Source organism: Tachypleus tridentatus, chromosome 4 (assembly GCF_004210375.1).
Source record: "Tachypleus tridentatus isolate NWPU-2018 chromosome 4, ASM421037v1, whole genome shotgun sequence".
Classification (NCBI taxonomy): Eukaryota; Metazoa; Arthropoda; class Merostomata; order Xiphosura; family Limulidae; genus Tachypleus; species Tachypleus tridentatus.
Genome location: NC_134828.1, coordinates 21,898,748 through 21,913,007, shown reverse-complemented (window position 1 = coordinate 21,913,007; position 14,260 = coordinate 21,898,748). Strand labels below are relative to the sequence as shown.

The following is a 14,260-nucleotide window of genomic DNA, read 5'->3' as shown; positions in this document are numbered from 1 at the left end:
GAACCCTTCGTAATTGGAAAAATAAAATATGATTTTTTCAAATTCAAAACATGAGAAGATATTTTATTAGTGCATAAAATGAACCATGCATCAGTTGCACACAATATCACTGTGTTCAAAGAACAAAACCAACTAAACATGAATTCCACACAAAAACAAAAACATAACTAAATGAATATTTACTGCAAATCAATGTGACTTTTGGTGTTGCCTTTCAGAGACAAGTTCAGAAATGTGCGGCTTCACCTTGGCAAGTGCCACTCTCATATCATTTTCGCAACAAAGTCTGTTCCTTTTCTTCATTTTTATGTCTACCATCCTCGAAAAGGATTGCTCGCAAAGATACGTTGTAACAAACGGATGAGCATCTCAAGGGCTTTCTTAGCAATAAGAGGGTACGCTACGATTTGGTGATAACAAAACGTTGAGAGCGTTGTTGTTCTGAAAAGTTACTGTTGAACCTGGCTCTGCTGAAGTTCAATGATTTCGTCGAGGTATTCATCATTGACATCTGCGGTCGCAACACTAAACGTTAACGGCTGTCTTACCCATGCTGGATACGACTCTCTGGTGGGGAAGTATCCGTCGAGAGACTTTGCGAGCTCATCTAAGTGCATGGCAATTGCTTGCTTCAGTTCCCCAGGTACAGAAATATCTCCAATTTCAGAGACATCTTCGATCTTACTTACACAGTCGTCCAGCAGGGTAAAGTTTGCGAAGTTATCATTCTCTGTTCATTGTTTCCATAACAGTAGCTTTTTTTTGAAAAGCCTTCAGGTTTTCTTCCGCTTTGATGATGTTGACTTCACCGCCCTGCATCTGTTGTTTGAAATGATTGACAGCATTGAAGATATCGGCCATGTACGCCAAAATGAGAATGAACTCGGATTTTTCGAAGCAATCTGCATGACAATGTTAGTGCTCTCGCAAAAACAGGGCTAATTCCACACGCATGGCAAAAACACGATTCAGCGCCTTTCCCTGGGATAACCACCGAACGTTAGAATGGTACAGAAGTACCTCGAATTCGGAGCCCACTTCATTACACAGCTCTTTGAAAATGCGGTGCTTCAGGGCACTATTTCACACAAAGTTCACACATTCCACTACAATTTTTAATACTTCTGCCACTTTTGAAGGCAAGGTTTTTGTTAAATTAAAAATCAAGTAAAACTATAACAGTCCTTTCTTTATGGGGCCGTTATAATGTGAACGAAAATCCCACTATTCGTTGGTAAAAGAGTAGCCCAACAGTTGGCGATGGGTGGTGATGACTAGCTGCCTTCCCTCTTGTCTGACACTGCTAAAGTAGGGACGGCTCGTGCAGATAGCTTTCGTGTAGCTTTGCGCGGAATTCAAAACAAACCAAACCTTTCTATTTTCTAATTATCGGAAACTCCAGTCTTAATTTTTGCCCAGGACTTCAATTAAGGTATCAACTCCCCCTGGCTGGTGTGTATAACTGACTAGGTTAGCCATAAATACACGTAGCAAACGAGCAACAAAAATTCTTAAACATCAAAATTAATAAGTAGTAAATGTGAATGTTTCCCCCAATTCACAGTATTAAGTCAAAATAATTCAACATGTATTTTATTTGTTTATTTGTACTATTAGTTAGATAAATAACGTATCATTTCTAAAACAGCAATAATTACATTGGCCAAATGTAGTAGACATGTTGTATGAAGTCTAGATATGACAATATCTCTTTCGATGCTTGGCAATACCGCTAAGCAGATACAGCTTCATCGTGAGTACTTCGGCGAAAGACCAAAAACGCTACTGACAGAGAAGGTAAGCAACTGGTGACCTAAAGTCATAGAACCTTTGTGGTTTACCCGTTTCTCGAAGTTAAGAAATTTTGAATTGTTAAGCATTAATAGTAAAATAGATTAAGACATACGAGCTTTTACATTGTTGTTGTAACCCTTACGACAAAATATTTTTTTGTAGAAAAAAAGATTTTATTCCGAAAACTCAGAAGGCCTAAATGAAATCAGTAGAATATGTAACAAGGTTTGTTTTACCCACAAGTTTCCAGTTACCTAACAAAATGGATGAATGACAGTACTACCATGATAACTATGTTAACTAACAGTAGTTAGTATTATTAGATCACTGATGACCGCGTTAACTAATAGCAGTTGATATTAGTGTACTTAACAGAAAGAAGCGATTCTTTAGGTCATTAAAAAGTTCAAATGGCAAATTGTTTTTAGACATGTATTAACCTTCAAATTACTAACTTGTTTTCAACCGTTGTTGTTTTTGCCTGTTGTAAAACGTCACAAGTGCAATGATTTGACCTCACGAGAAAAAGAATACGTGGGTTGAGTTGAAGTATGCCCGGCATGGCCAAGTGTGTTTAGGCGTGCGACTCGTACCATTTTGTAAAACATTGCTTTCAAATGATGGGCTAAATCTGTGGGATGATGGAAAGTTTTATGAATTGCCAGAACCAAAGAAACAAGTTTAGCTTCTATCACAGATTATTTAGACGTTATTTTAAAATTAAGAGTATCTACAGGAGACATGGCCAGTTGGTTAAGCCTCTCAACTCGTAATCAGAGGATTGCGAGTTCGAATCCCCATCGCACCAAACATGCTCGCACTTTCAGCCGTGGGGACGTTATAAAGTTACGGTCAGTCTCACTATTCGTTGGTAAAAGAGTAGCCCAAGAGTTGGCGGTGGGTGGTGATCATAGCTGCCTTCCTTCTAGTCTTACACTGCTAAATTAGGGGCGGCTAGCATAGATAGCCCTTGAGTAGCTTTGTGTGAAATTCAAAAACAAACAAGTTGAAGTATTTATGGTATATTTATTTACACTTTTATTGCTACTTTAAATTTGTTTGTTACCAGGGCTTCTGTAACCACGTAAGGAATTTTGGTGCACAAGTTGAGAAACAAATATTGTTTAAAAAAAATTAAAACTCCATCGGTAATTCTAGACTTAAAATCTACGCCAGTTAAATGGGGAAAACTACACTTTAAGATTCATTTTTATCTAGCCTATCAAATCGTTTATTAAATACCATTTGAATTACTACATTTTTAAAAATTATTTTAGGAAACAATTGTGGAACAATAATTCCAAGTTGTGAAAGTTACTGAGAAACGGAACTTGACCGAATAGGCCTAGCTATTATCCAGAGTCAGACCAATAAAATAGAGTATCTAAGATAAACAAGAAAATCTGGGTTTATCAATCCTCTTTTTAATAAAGACTTCAATAACAAAGTTAAGATTAAATGTACAGACACCAGATATCACTGTGCGATAAGATGAACTTTACACGATCGTGGTACCGCATTTCAAGTCTGGGCACGTGCACGAAACGATGTCGTATTTGTATACGAATCATTCTTTGCAGAAATTCGAGCTCTCACGTGAACAAAGGTAAAGCACGTTCACACACGATTGCTTCCAAGAATATTTTATGTTTTAAGAGAGTGCTCAAATTAACAAAAGGCGTAGAAATGTTACCATAGCAAATCAAAGCAGGGAAGGAGAGGAAGAAAAGGTGATTGAGCAGAAATTAAAAACAAAACCATACTTGTGAACTGGAAAGTGACAGTAGAAAAATGTTATTTATACATGTTTTCTTGGCGACCCAAACGTAACAGGATTTCGATGTGTCACAAATGTTACGAATTTTTATAACAGTACATGAACAGTCGTAACAGCAATTTCTACGATAAAAAATATCCTTGAATTCATCTATTACCGTATTTTCCGGTTAATAAGCCGAATCGCCGAATGAACCGAGGCCAATTTTCAGCTCTGAAAATGAGGGTTTTTGCTTATTACCGGCCAATAAGCCGAAGCCATTTTTAAGAAGTGACAAGTTTCTTCAAAATGATTTCTTAGTCTCGTTTCAGCATCAGCATGCATGTTGTGTGTGATCGTTGGCGTTCTGTAGTAAAGCAGAACGTGTCGTATTGAGACAGAGATGGAATCAATATGTCATTCGTTATTGGCTCCACTCACTGTAATTAAGTAACCAATGAAATTCCAGAAACAACGTTTCACTGTAGTCTTAACGTGCTTTGTTGATGGGACAAAATTACCGCCTATGGTAATTTTCAAAAGAAGAAGAAATTTCCGAAAGGAGTAATCGGCCAATAAGCCGACCCCCAAAAATCAGGTCCAAAATTTAGGGCCAGAAATTCGGCTTATTAGGCGGAAAATACGGTACATCATTATCACTTAATCTGTGCAAACGGTGCAATTACTGAACAGAAATTGTCGCTAGGATACGTATTTTTTATTACACGTTTTACACACCTACTACTTTTGGGACATCATTGGGAAGGGTCTGTTCACTCTAGCTCGCCAGGTTGGAAACTAAAATGTCAGTTTCTGCGAGACGTTACAAGAGTTAAAACAACTAGCAGATTATCCGTGGCGCCACTGCAATAGATCCGGCCCGGCATGGCCTAGCGCGTAAGGCGTGCGACTCGTAATCCGAGGGTCGCGGGTTCGCGCCCGCGTCGCGCTAAACATGCTCGCCCTCTCAGCCGTGGGGGTGTATAATGTGTACGGTCAATCCCACTATTCGTTGGTAAAAGAGTAGCCCAAGAGTTGGCGGTGGGTGGTGATGACTAGCTGCCTTCCCTCTAGTCTTACACTGCTAAATTAGGGACGGCTAGCACAGATAGCTTTCGTGTAGCTTTGTGCGAAATTCCCAAACAAACAAACAACAAGCAATAGATCCATGTATGACGTATTCATGACGTCGTATCTACACCTGAAAGTGGAGAAAAATAGTTTTTCTTGACGGGAAACGGAAAAATTGTGACCCATGTAGCAAATGTACATGCACACAGGATAAAAATTTTGCGAAGACAGGGGTTGCATATCGCGTAATAAAGTTTTTTTTCTAGTATCATATAAGCAAGGGTTCCATTACAGTATGATTTTAATATGTATGGAATGCCTCTGGGTCACTGAAAGTGCAGTTACTAGTTCGAATACATAAGATTTGAATAAAACTTTCTGGGGAAAAGCTGCAGTGAAACTACGTTGTTAAATTGTTCTGCCCGAAATAAATTAAAATTCTACATCAACACCTTGATATTAAGAAACCATGAAGATTTAGATATAGCGAAATCGAAAATTAATTATATACATCAAGTGCGAAAAAAAAAAGCAATTTGAATATCTTCGTTGATGAGATAATATCTCTATAAAAATAAAACTTTAACAAGATATATTAATGTTTTTTTAGTTATGATTACGGAAGAAAGTGACGCCCCTGGCCATTTTGTATACGTGTTAAACATATGATATTTCTTTCGTCAAATTGTGAAAATGCAACAGAACTATTAAAAAGTATTGTTACTCTAATTTAATGAAGCAATAATGCGAGGACAATGGTGCAGTATCAAGTCACGTGCTGAAAAGAAGGCCTACCGGCAGAATAAGTAAGAGGTAGAGGAGACTGTTCACATTTCCCAGTGAAGAACCATACGACTCTTTACCTGCTCGATTTCTAAGTAGGTTAATAATCCAGAGTTTAACCTCAAATTACTGAACTCGCGTGTCTTAGCACGTAATAACTTCATGACTAGCCGTCTAGAAGTTTGAAAGATTTTATACAATACTGACACACTATGTTACAAATACGAATTCAAATAAAAGAAAATGTGAATATTCCTACCTTAACCCATTTTCACTAAAATAATTTCTCCCGTTCCCACAAATGTCAATATCAATAACTTTGCAAACTACAACAGATGTAATGAGCTGAAACATGTCCTAGCATGAAAATATTGTGTAAAATGTGAGGTATTACTATTTCAAATATCCTGAAACTGAATTAAATAATAATTTAGATTTAGAAATTAATTAAATGTTGATATCTATCCATATTATAATATTTGCTAACAATGATGATTTTAACTACAAAAGTTTTGCAAATATACAAACAGTAGTCTTCTATCTGATCCAGTAGTTTTCACAACTGAAGGATCTTCATAAAAAATAGTAATGTCTGATATCAATCCAGTGAAGTTACATAGCATGTAATATTCGAAATTTATAAACATTCCTGTTAATATATCTTAAAGTTGCCAATAAATAAGTGTTAAATCACAGTTACAGCTTCCCAGGTTTATCGTACATCAACTGCAGCAAAACAGTAACATACACACACACTGTTGGCACGTCGCGCTGGTTACGTTTTACAGGCATGAGAAAGTGTTTCCAGAAATTGCAGCATGCACAACAATACAGACGATGCACTCGCGTTTCAGTTTTCCTTTTTAATTCTTACACTCGAGAATCTACAGTTTTAGTGAATAATCGGGGATTTCCTGATACATATTTAACTGTATAGGTTACACGCATTTCTAAATATATATTTAACTGAAACAAATATCAGTATTGACATAGATATATAATAATAAATCAGTCCCAAAAGCATCAATTTATTATCCGGTTAAATGGGCTGGTAAAGTCTTTCACTTTGTGCGCGCGTGCGATATTTTCTTTGTTATTATAAAATGCGATATTATTAAAGTTACAAAATTAATTTTATATTTCAGAAATAACTAAAAGTGAAACAATAAAATGGGAGTAAACAACAGACAAATATATATATAATGAAGGGGTTGACTTCGAAAATCACATCCTTCAAATAAAAACAAAACCAACATGAAAACAGGGTACTTTGTGGTTAGTCGAGGGTAGCGAGTCGATTCATACACAAACACCACTCAGACGATGTCGTCAAATGAAAAACTTAACCAAGATTGTGTGCGTTTATAAATGGTACTTTACCAAACCGGTTATATTTTTAAAATAGTAAATAATGATACGGTTAACAAATTTCTGTAAAAAAGTAATATACATCTCCTACAAGAAGCTGTATATGGTTTAAAAAAAATCAAAATAATAAAAGTGGGAATTTGAATATCTTGTAATGTTACCAAATGAATAAAACGCCACGATTCTTAAACATTGAACTTGAAGCTTTTGGACTTATTTACCATTTAACAGACAGAATGGATTTTGTAAGAAAAACGTCCTTCCTAAACAATTTCCAGTTCGACAGGGAAGTAACAACTTAGCCGTGGGAAAATAATTCCAGAATATTTCTAAGTCACCAAATTACAAGTATGAAAACAGTGTCAAACATTTTATATTCTTACACATACGCAATGAACAGTGATAAGAATTATTATTATTGTAACGGGGTAGAATGAGAATAATACAAGAGATGTAAAACTGCAATATATGAGGATGTTTCTTGTAACGGATTTACCATTGTACATTTACTTTAGTGCCCACGATTGTTTTTGTATAGTTTATTTTTTTTCCATGTGATGTATATTCTTGACTGTGGATTGTTCAAGTCTCGCTTGTTCTCGAAACTTGTTGCTTCTCACTTTCAAGAATTCTCTATAATATTTGTTTACGAAAACGAGCTATATCATTGTTGAAAATTCTAGAAACTCGCGTGATTGTTATATAAAAAACGACACGCCGAGAGACAAAGAGTATTGTTATTTTGGACAGCTACAGTCAGTGCGCTATAGGCCCAGGAAGCTATAAAACTATAGAATTTGACGAGGAACGTTTATAGATTTCGAACATTATTAACTGTTCAACTTCAGTGAACTACTTCGGATGTTACTGTATCTATGAGGAGATTATCTTCTTCGGTAGGAAGTGAACTTCTAATCGGTGTGAGGCTAGCCAAAAAAAAAGGCATCGTTAGCTTAAGCAACATTATTAACTTATAACAAATTCGTTCGTCGTATACTTGGATCGTCGACAAAATATTCAATTCTACACTGGATACAAGATTGTTGTTTGGAAGTCTGTAAAACTGTTGTATTCAACTAATAACTAATGACTATTAGGAATAACCGTTATTGTAAATGGTATTGTTTTATGTTTGTATGTTAAAATATATTTGTGTTAAAAAAGGAAATTGTTTATCAATCTTGTTGGCAAATAACAAATTTAATGCATATTAACACGTAATTAACTACGAAGCTGAAATTCAAGTTTTCTGGTTATTTGAGATTGTAATACGTAACGTAATAAATTGGGATAATTTATAAAGTTATAATACGTAACAACATCTTGTGATTAACGTTTCGTGTAAGCTTCCAACATTGAAGTGTATGTGTAAAAGAACATGGTATTTAACTCCCGCATTCTGGAAGTGATGCACTTTAAATGCTAGTTAGGAAAATGACTCGGTAAAGGTTACAGGTTGGGATTCCGTTCCTATGAATTACTAGAACTTACGCCACTGCACTGGTTGAAAGTGCAAGATAAGTAAGCCTCATTATTCGAGGAAGAGGTACAAACACACTGTTACATCATGAAGGGTTAGATATTCCCAATTCATTGATACAAAGAGCACGTGTTTGTCCCGTGGCGAAAAACAAAATTATTTCGGACCTGACAAATGAGTCTGAAATCATATAACATTCAAATATAATTTATGAACAACTCTAAAGTCTGAAATGAACTCAAAGGCAGTCTTTACCATTCAAATACTTATCACGATTTCATTTAAACTTTCTAAAATTAACTACATATATCACTGAGCTATGATAAATGTATTATAGCAATGACAACAAATTCATTAGCGTGTGTGGTGGACAGAAAACTGCTAAAGACTGGATGTCTGACTTCTGGTCAGAAAATCAAATTTATAGACAGTGGCAGATAGATAGTCTTGGTAGCTTCGTCAAAAATATAAAATACAAATATATCCCTTAAAAAGAAAGCTCTAATCTGCTATTTTTACACACAATACTTTAGAGAAGAAAAAAAAGAATAAAATATACTATTTACAATATTTGTCGTGAGGTGTCTCATGAATAGCGCGTCGTATTAGAACTTAGTTTTAGATTAGCCACGTGTACGCATGTCATGGCTGAAAACTTGAACCAAGTGGAAGAGGCGTGAATATGAAAGGAAGTGAAATCATTTTTATCATTTTCGCATTTCTTACTTCGCATTAGTAATACCCAAATACCAAAAGGTGGCACGTCTGGGCCGGAAGTTGTTTTTTGATAATGGGCGTTACACCACTTACAAACTTTAAAAAGTACGAAACCACTTCGTAATTTTCATTGTAACCGCTAAAAGACCGTTTATTTACTACATGAAAAATAATAATCAAATACGTCGCGACGTCTGTCAATGTTTGTATGAAACACAGATTTAAGTTATTTAGAACTTGTATTTTGATAAATGTTATCAAAACAAAAGGTTTCCAAACGGCTTAACTCACACGACACTATCTACCTTCAACACAACTACAATCAAGTTTTGAAGTACTTTTTCAACACAGCATCTAACGTTACTTCGTTACGCAACTATTATACTATTTTATAATAATCTTCATATTATAAAAATCCGAGAAAGTTGGTAGATTGAGGCTTATAATTTTACTCTTTACACAGTTTTACTAACCCTAAACTTTCAGACTAATATTTCAAGGTTCTTTGATATCATTGTACGCGTCCAGATCTTTATTATCTTTAAAAAATAATTAACTTTAAATTTTATTTAATTAAGAAGTCCAGTCTACATTACAAACTTACTAGTAGTAGATCACACACGAATTACTAGCCATCTTAATAGTAACCAGAGGTAAAAGGAACTTTTGTAAAGTAGTAGTAGTACCAGAACTTATTTGAGCTACTTTGTTTTATGTTTACACGTATATTTTTCAATTTTCCACTTTACCCAGCTGAGTACCCCCCCCTTTGTTTTTTTCTTCATAGAGTTTCATCCCTAATAATAGCTAACTTCTTCCCTAGAAGAAAATGCACAAGACATTCTGTAATACGATGGGAAATACCACTACGGTATCAACTGAGACATAAGTGTGAACCATTAAAACAAACAAGCAAATGTGGCTTGCTTTTCAAATTCCAATGACCATAAGCATAAGTGTAGTTATTATCTGAAGGTCTCTTCCTACATTAATGTTATAACACATGCTTCGTACAGCAATCCGAGAGCTATTCTATCTAAAATTCTAGAGCAAATTTAATAAGGTTTAATATGTTATTACAGAATAAAAACTCATCAGATTGATGGAATTTAATCTTGTGATGGAAAAATGTTCCCTTAAATCTATAAACCTGTCCTATTACAAAAGGTCGACAATACTGGTACCAAAGCATACACATAACCTTAAAAAAAAAGAAAAATAAATGGTTATGACAGTTTGGCTTCATCAATAGTCTACACTTCCTGTCAGAAAGGAAATACTTGTAAAAGAAAAACAAAACAAAAAAGTGTTTCAAAGAACAACAATTACTTATGTCAAATGTAAGCAGTTATGTACATTAATTGCATTACAAGGGTATTCCAAAGTACTTATTTTCAAAAGTCACAATCTGCTCTCGAAATAAAATAACATGTTAATTTTACATAAAACACAGGTAATCGCTTGCCTGTATCCATTTGTAAATGTGTTAAACAACAACATGAACAATTAAGGTAATAATATTCTAAACACTAATACCAAATGAGAATAAAAACAAAAGTTACATATCAACCATGCTATTATTTGCATATTCAATGCCAAAAAGACTTCATTTAAAAGGAGAGCTCAACGGGGAAGCTGGAATAGAACACAGTGAGCCCAACAAGTTATTTATACTATTAATTTTCATAAATAACAAATAGCCATTATGATGTGAACCAGATAAATTGAAACCTCTTCTCACATTTAAACAAGGTTAAATGTAATAAGCCTTAATCTTAGATAATGCTTGTAACACTAAGTATTCATGAAAGATAATTAACTTTTTATAATATTAGTAATTCCAGTAAAGACCTTTTAACACACTGACAAAAGATTCAATATTCTGAAAATATTAAATAAATATTCATGATAGAAGACCCACAAGTTTTTAACAAAAGTGATAATATTAGTTACATTCGCTACTATATTTTTTCACTTATAGATATCATATCTATATAATAATAGTAACACTTATCTTACAAGTCATCCAGTATCTATGAAATGTTAAACAGTGAGTTATGCCAGACAATACTGATCGATACCAATGTATATGGACATCCTATTTTCTGTATCAGTTTTCTTTCATATTAATGCATTAGTAACATTTATAAATTTTCTCTTTGGTTTGAGTATTCCTCTGAAACATTAGCCCCCCTCAAGAGTATTAGAACAATCTTTATTTTTGCAACATTTCAAATGTTCCATACAAATTTAATACGCTAAAATAATAATACATTGAAAGAAAATTATTTACAAACATAATTTTTTTTGAGGGGAGCACACATGTTCTGTTGAAACATAAAGTATGTTTCCCATACACAAATCCATTTCATTATGTTTATAATTGATTGTTTATCTATCTAACATGCGTCTTTGTTGCAAATGGTTCACTCATTCATTCCAATCTCTATTCCTTAGTGATTTAGACAGTCTAATGAAATAAATAACAAATACTGCACAATCAGGTTTTCTAATGTATCATGGCATACTCAAAGTGACTTGCAAGTATACAGGTGTATATTTTGTACACATATGTTCATGTAATGTAAAGAAAAAATGTATATACAAATCCTATCTGAAACAAAACAAATAACCTCTGACTGTTAAGTATCAAACACTTCAAACAAGTATAAGGTTTGAAATATTCTTAGTTTCGAATTTATGCTATAAAAGACATTTTAAATAATGTGTAGACTGGATCCATATTGTATACTATAGACAAGGGGGAAAATTAATCAAAACCATTTTTACAGATTCTGATTGGTCAATAACACGTTCAAATTGATGACGATATAAGAAAATACATACACTACTGCTGTACACTAACTTCAATGTTACAAAATAAAATAAAATAAAATAAAAAAACTGCAGATATTGTTAGTTTCTCGAAAGCATAAGTTTTATTATTTATAGTGTTATGAAATTAACTCGCATTGATATCAAATAAAAACTGTGAAGGAAACAAAATGATATTGGTGTGTAGTTTTTTGACGCAAAAGTCTAACGTCATTTAATACTAAGTCATAACTATGTACTTCGCTTGGCTTCCTCATCTATATAAAAGTTATTTCATAATATATTTGTGTAACCTAAACTAAACATTATCTATACTACTAACAGAACCGTTTTCTTTTTTCCAATTTAATATAATTTGCTACTTCTGACGCTGTAGTTGTCATGCTAACACTAGTAACAAGAACTTACGATGCCGGTCTGTCTACCTTGGCGTAAGTCTAAAAGTAAAATGTGACACTTTCGAAATGACACCGAAATGTTGTACTTTCTTCTTGATAACTTTATACACACTCAAATAATTTAAGATTGTAGTATTTTATGAATTATTTGTTGTCGATAAAAACTGTTAACTTACTGTATAAAAGTGATCTGACAGATCCGTACGCTGTTCTTCAGATAAATCCATGATCCTTTTTCTCACCACCCGCCATTATGAAAGATCGTCCGCCGCTTTGCGCGAAAAGTTGGTATTTAACACGTGACATGACTCATTTGCTGATTCATTGTAGTCGAGGGTAGGGGTGAAAAACGGATATCCTAATCCTGTTAATGACGAAATCTGTTCGATAATTAATTACATATTTTATTGAGTGCCATATAACGCAAGACTTTAGGAGTATATATGTATTGGAAAACAACACGTATCAATAAATATTTATTTTACTTGTAACTTGGTGTAAAATGCTCTAAAGCAACGTTGGTACATATCAATTGTAGATAAAAACACTTATTTTATAAAATCCAATTCCCGGCATGGCCAAGCGCGTAAGGCGTGCGACTCGTAATCCGAGGGTCGCGGGTTCGTGGCCGCGTCGCGCTAAACATGCTCGCTCTCCCAGCCGTGGGGGCGTTATAATGTGACGGTTAATCCCACTTTTCGTTAGTAAAAGAATAGCCCAAGAGTTGGCGGTGGGTGGTGATGACTAGCTGCCTTCCCTCTAGTCTTACACTCCAAAATTTAGGACGGCTAGCACAGATAGCTCTCGAGTAGCTTTGTGCGAAATTCCAAAAAAACAAACAAACAAAAAATCCAATTGCGTGTGTCGAGCGCATTCAGAACACGCACATAAAACCTTCACTCCGAATTATTAAAGCGGTATTTATGGATATAATTCGGTATAAATAAACATTATGAATATTAATTGTTGTTAACATTTTACGTATAACTGTTGTACACTATAATTTAGCTCTGACATTTAAAATACTGCATGAAGATATTTCATACAGTTCAACCAACAATAATGCGAAAAAACTGGTTCGATATCCTAAATGCACGTTTCAACAAGCTATACGATGGGTTACCCATGCTTTTCCCATCGTGGATAGCGAATCCAATTTACAATCTCAAGTAAGCCCTCACACAATGTTCTTTTATTGCTATATTCTAGATTTGTTATGTTAAGTTTTAAATAAAGTCTGTTTCATCATACATTCTGGACATCATTAAAGTGGTTTCCTCGTCATCAGGCTTGAAACCAGAAGTGTGTACAAAAAACAAAACATAAGTGATGTAATTTAATTTTTATCACAAGTACTAAAACTATCGATCGTCAACGCTTATAGTGTCTATCTTGTAACCATCAAGTAGTTTTTATTTTACATCACTAGGTGATTTTCTACTACATAAATCATGGGAGATTAATTTAAAAATTTCTCAAAACGTTTCCTTCACTGCTTGAAACCTGTTTTCGAATGACAAGCTTCACGATTGAATATATTTAAAATTAAACGTGGAGGTACACATTCAAGTCCCATAAAAGTCCACATCGTTGTTGCGACATCTGTGTTAAAACTAATTTGAAACAACATAATTATGAATCCTATTGGGTTTTTACAGTCCTATATAAGTAAATAACTATCTTTGTTTGTTTTGAATTTTCGCACAAAGCTACTCGAGGGCTATCTGTGCTAGCCGTCCCTAATTTTGCAGTGTAAGACTAGAGGGAAGGCAGCTAGTCATCACCACCCACCGCCAACTCTTGGGCTACTCTTTTACCAACGAAAAGTGGGATTGACCATACATTATAACGCCCCCACGGCTGGGAGGGCGAGCATGTTTAGCGCGACTCGGATGCGAACCCGCGACCCTCAGATTACGAGCGCATGCCTTAACGCGCTCGACCATGCCGGGCCAAATAACTATCAAAACATTATATAAGAATCTTTATAGAAGATATTATTGTAACCAACAGTTTATATGCGTATAACAATGAATAAATAGTGGCGCCTATTTATCC

At 34.5% G+C, this 14,260-nt stretch overlaps 1 protein-coding gene across 3 annotated transcripts in view; it reads right to left on the bottom strand.

Moving 5' to 3' along the window:
- Positions 1-12,509, bottom strand: part of LOC143248652 (plastin-1-like) — a 32,396-nt gene extending 19,887 nt beyond the window's left edge. For 2 of the 3 annotated variants that reach the window (XM_076497175.1, XM_076497176.1), the window contains exon 1: positions 12,379-12,509. In XM_076497175.1, the coding sequence (XP_076353290.1) occupies positions 12,379-12,429 (51 nt within the window). In that variant the 5' untranslated portion in view covers positions 12,430-12,509. Of the gene's footprint in view, positions 1-12,212; positions 12,353-12,378 lie in introns of those variants that run through there. The other variant, XM_076497177.1, reaches the window with a different exon arrangement.
- Between the last annotated feature and the right edge of the window lie 1,751 nt (positions 12,510-14,260).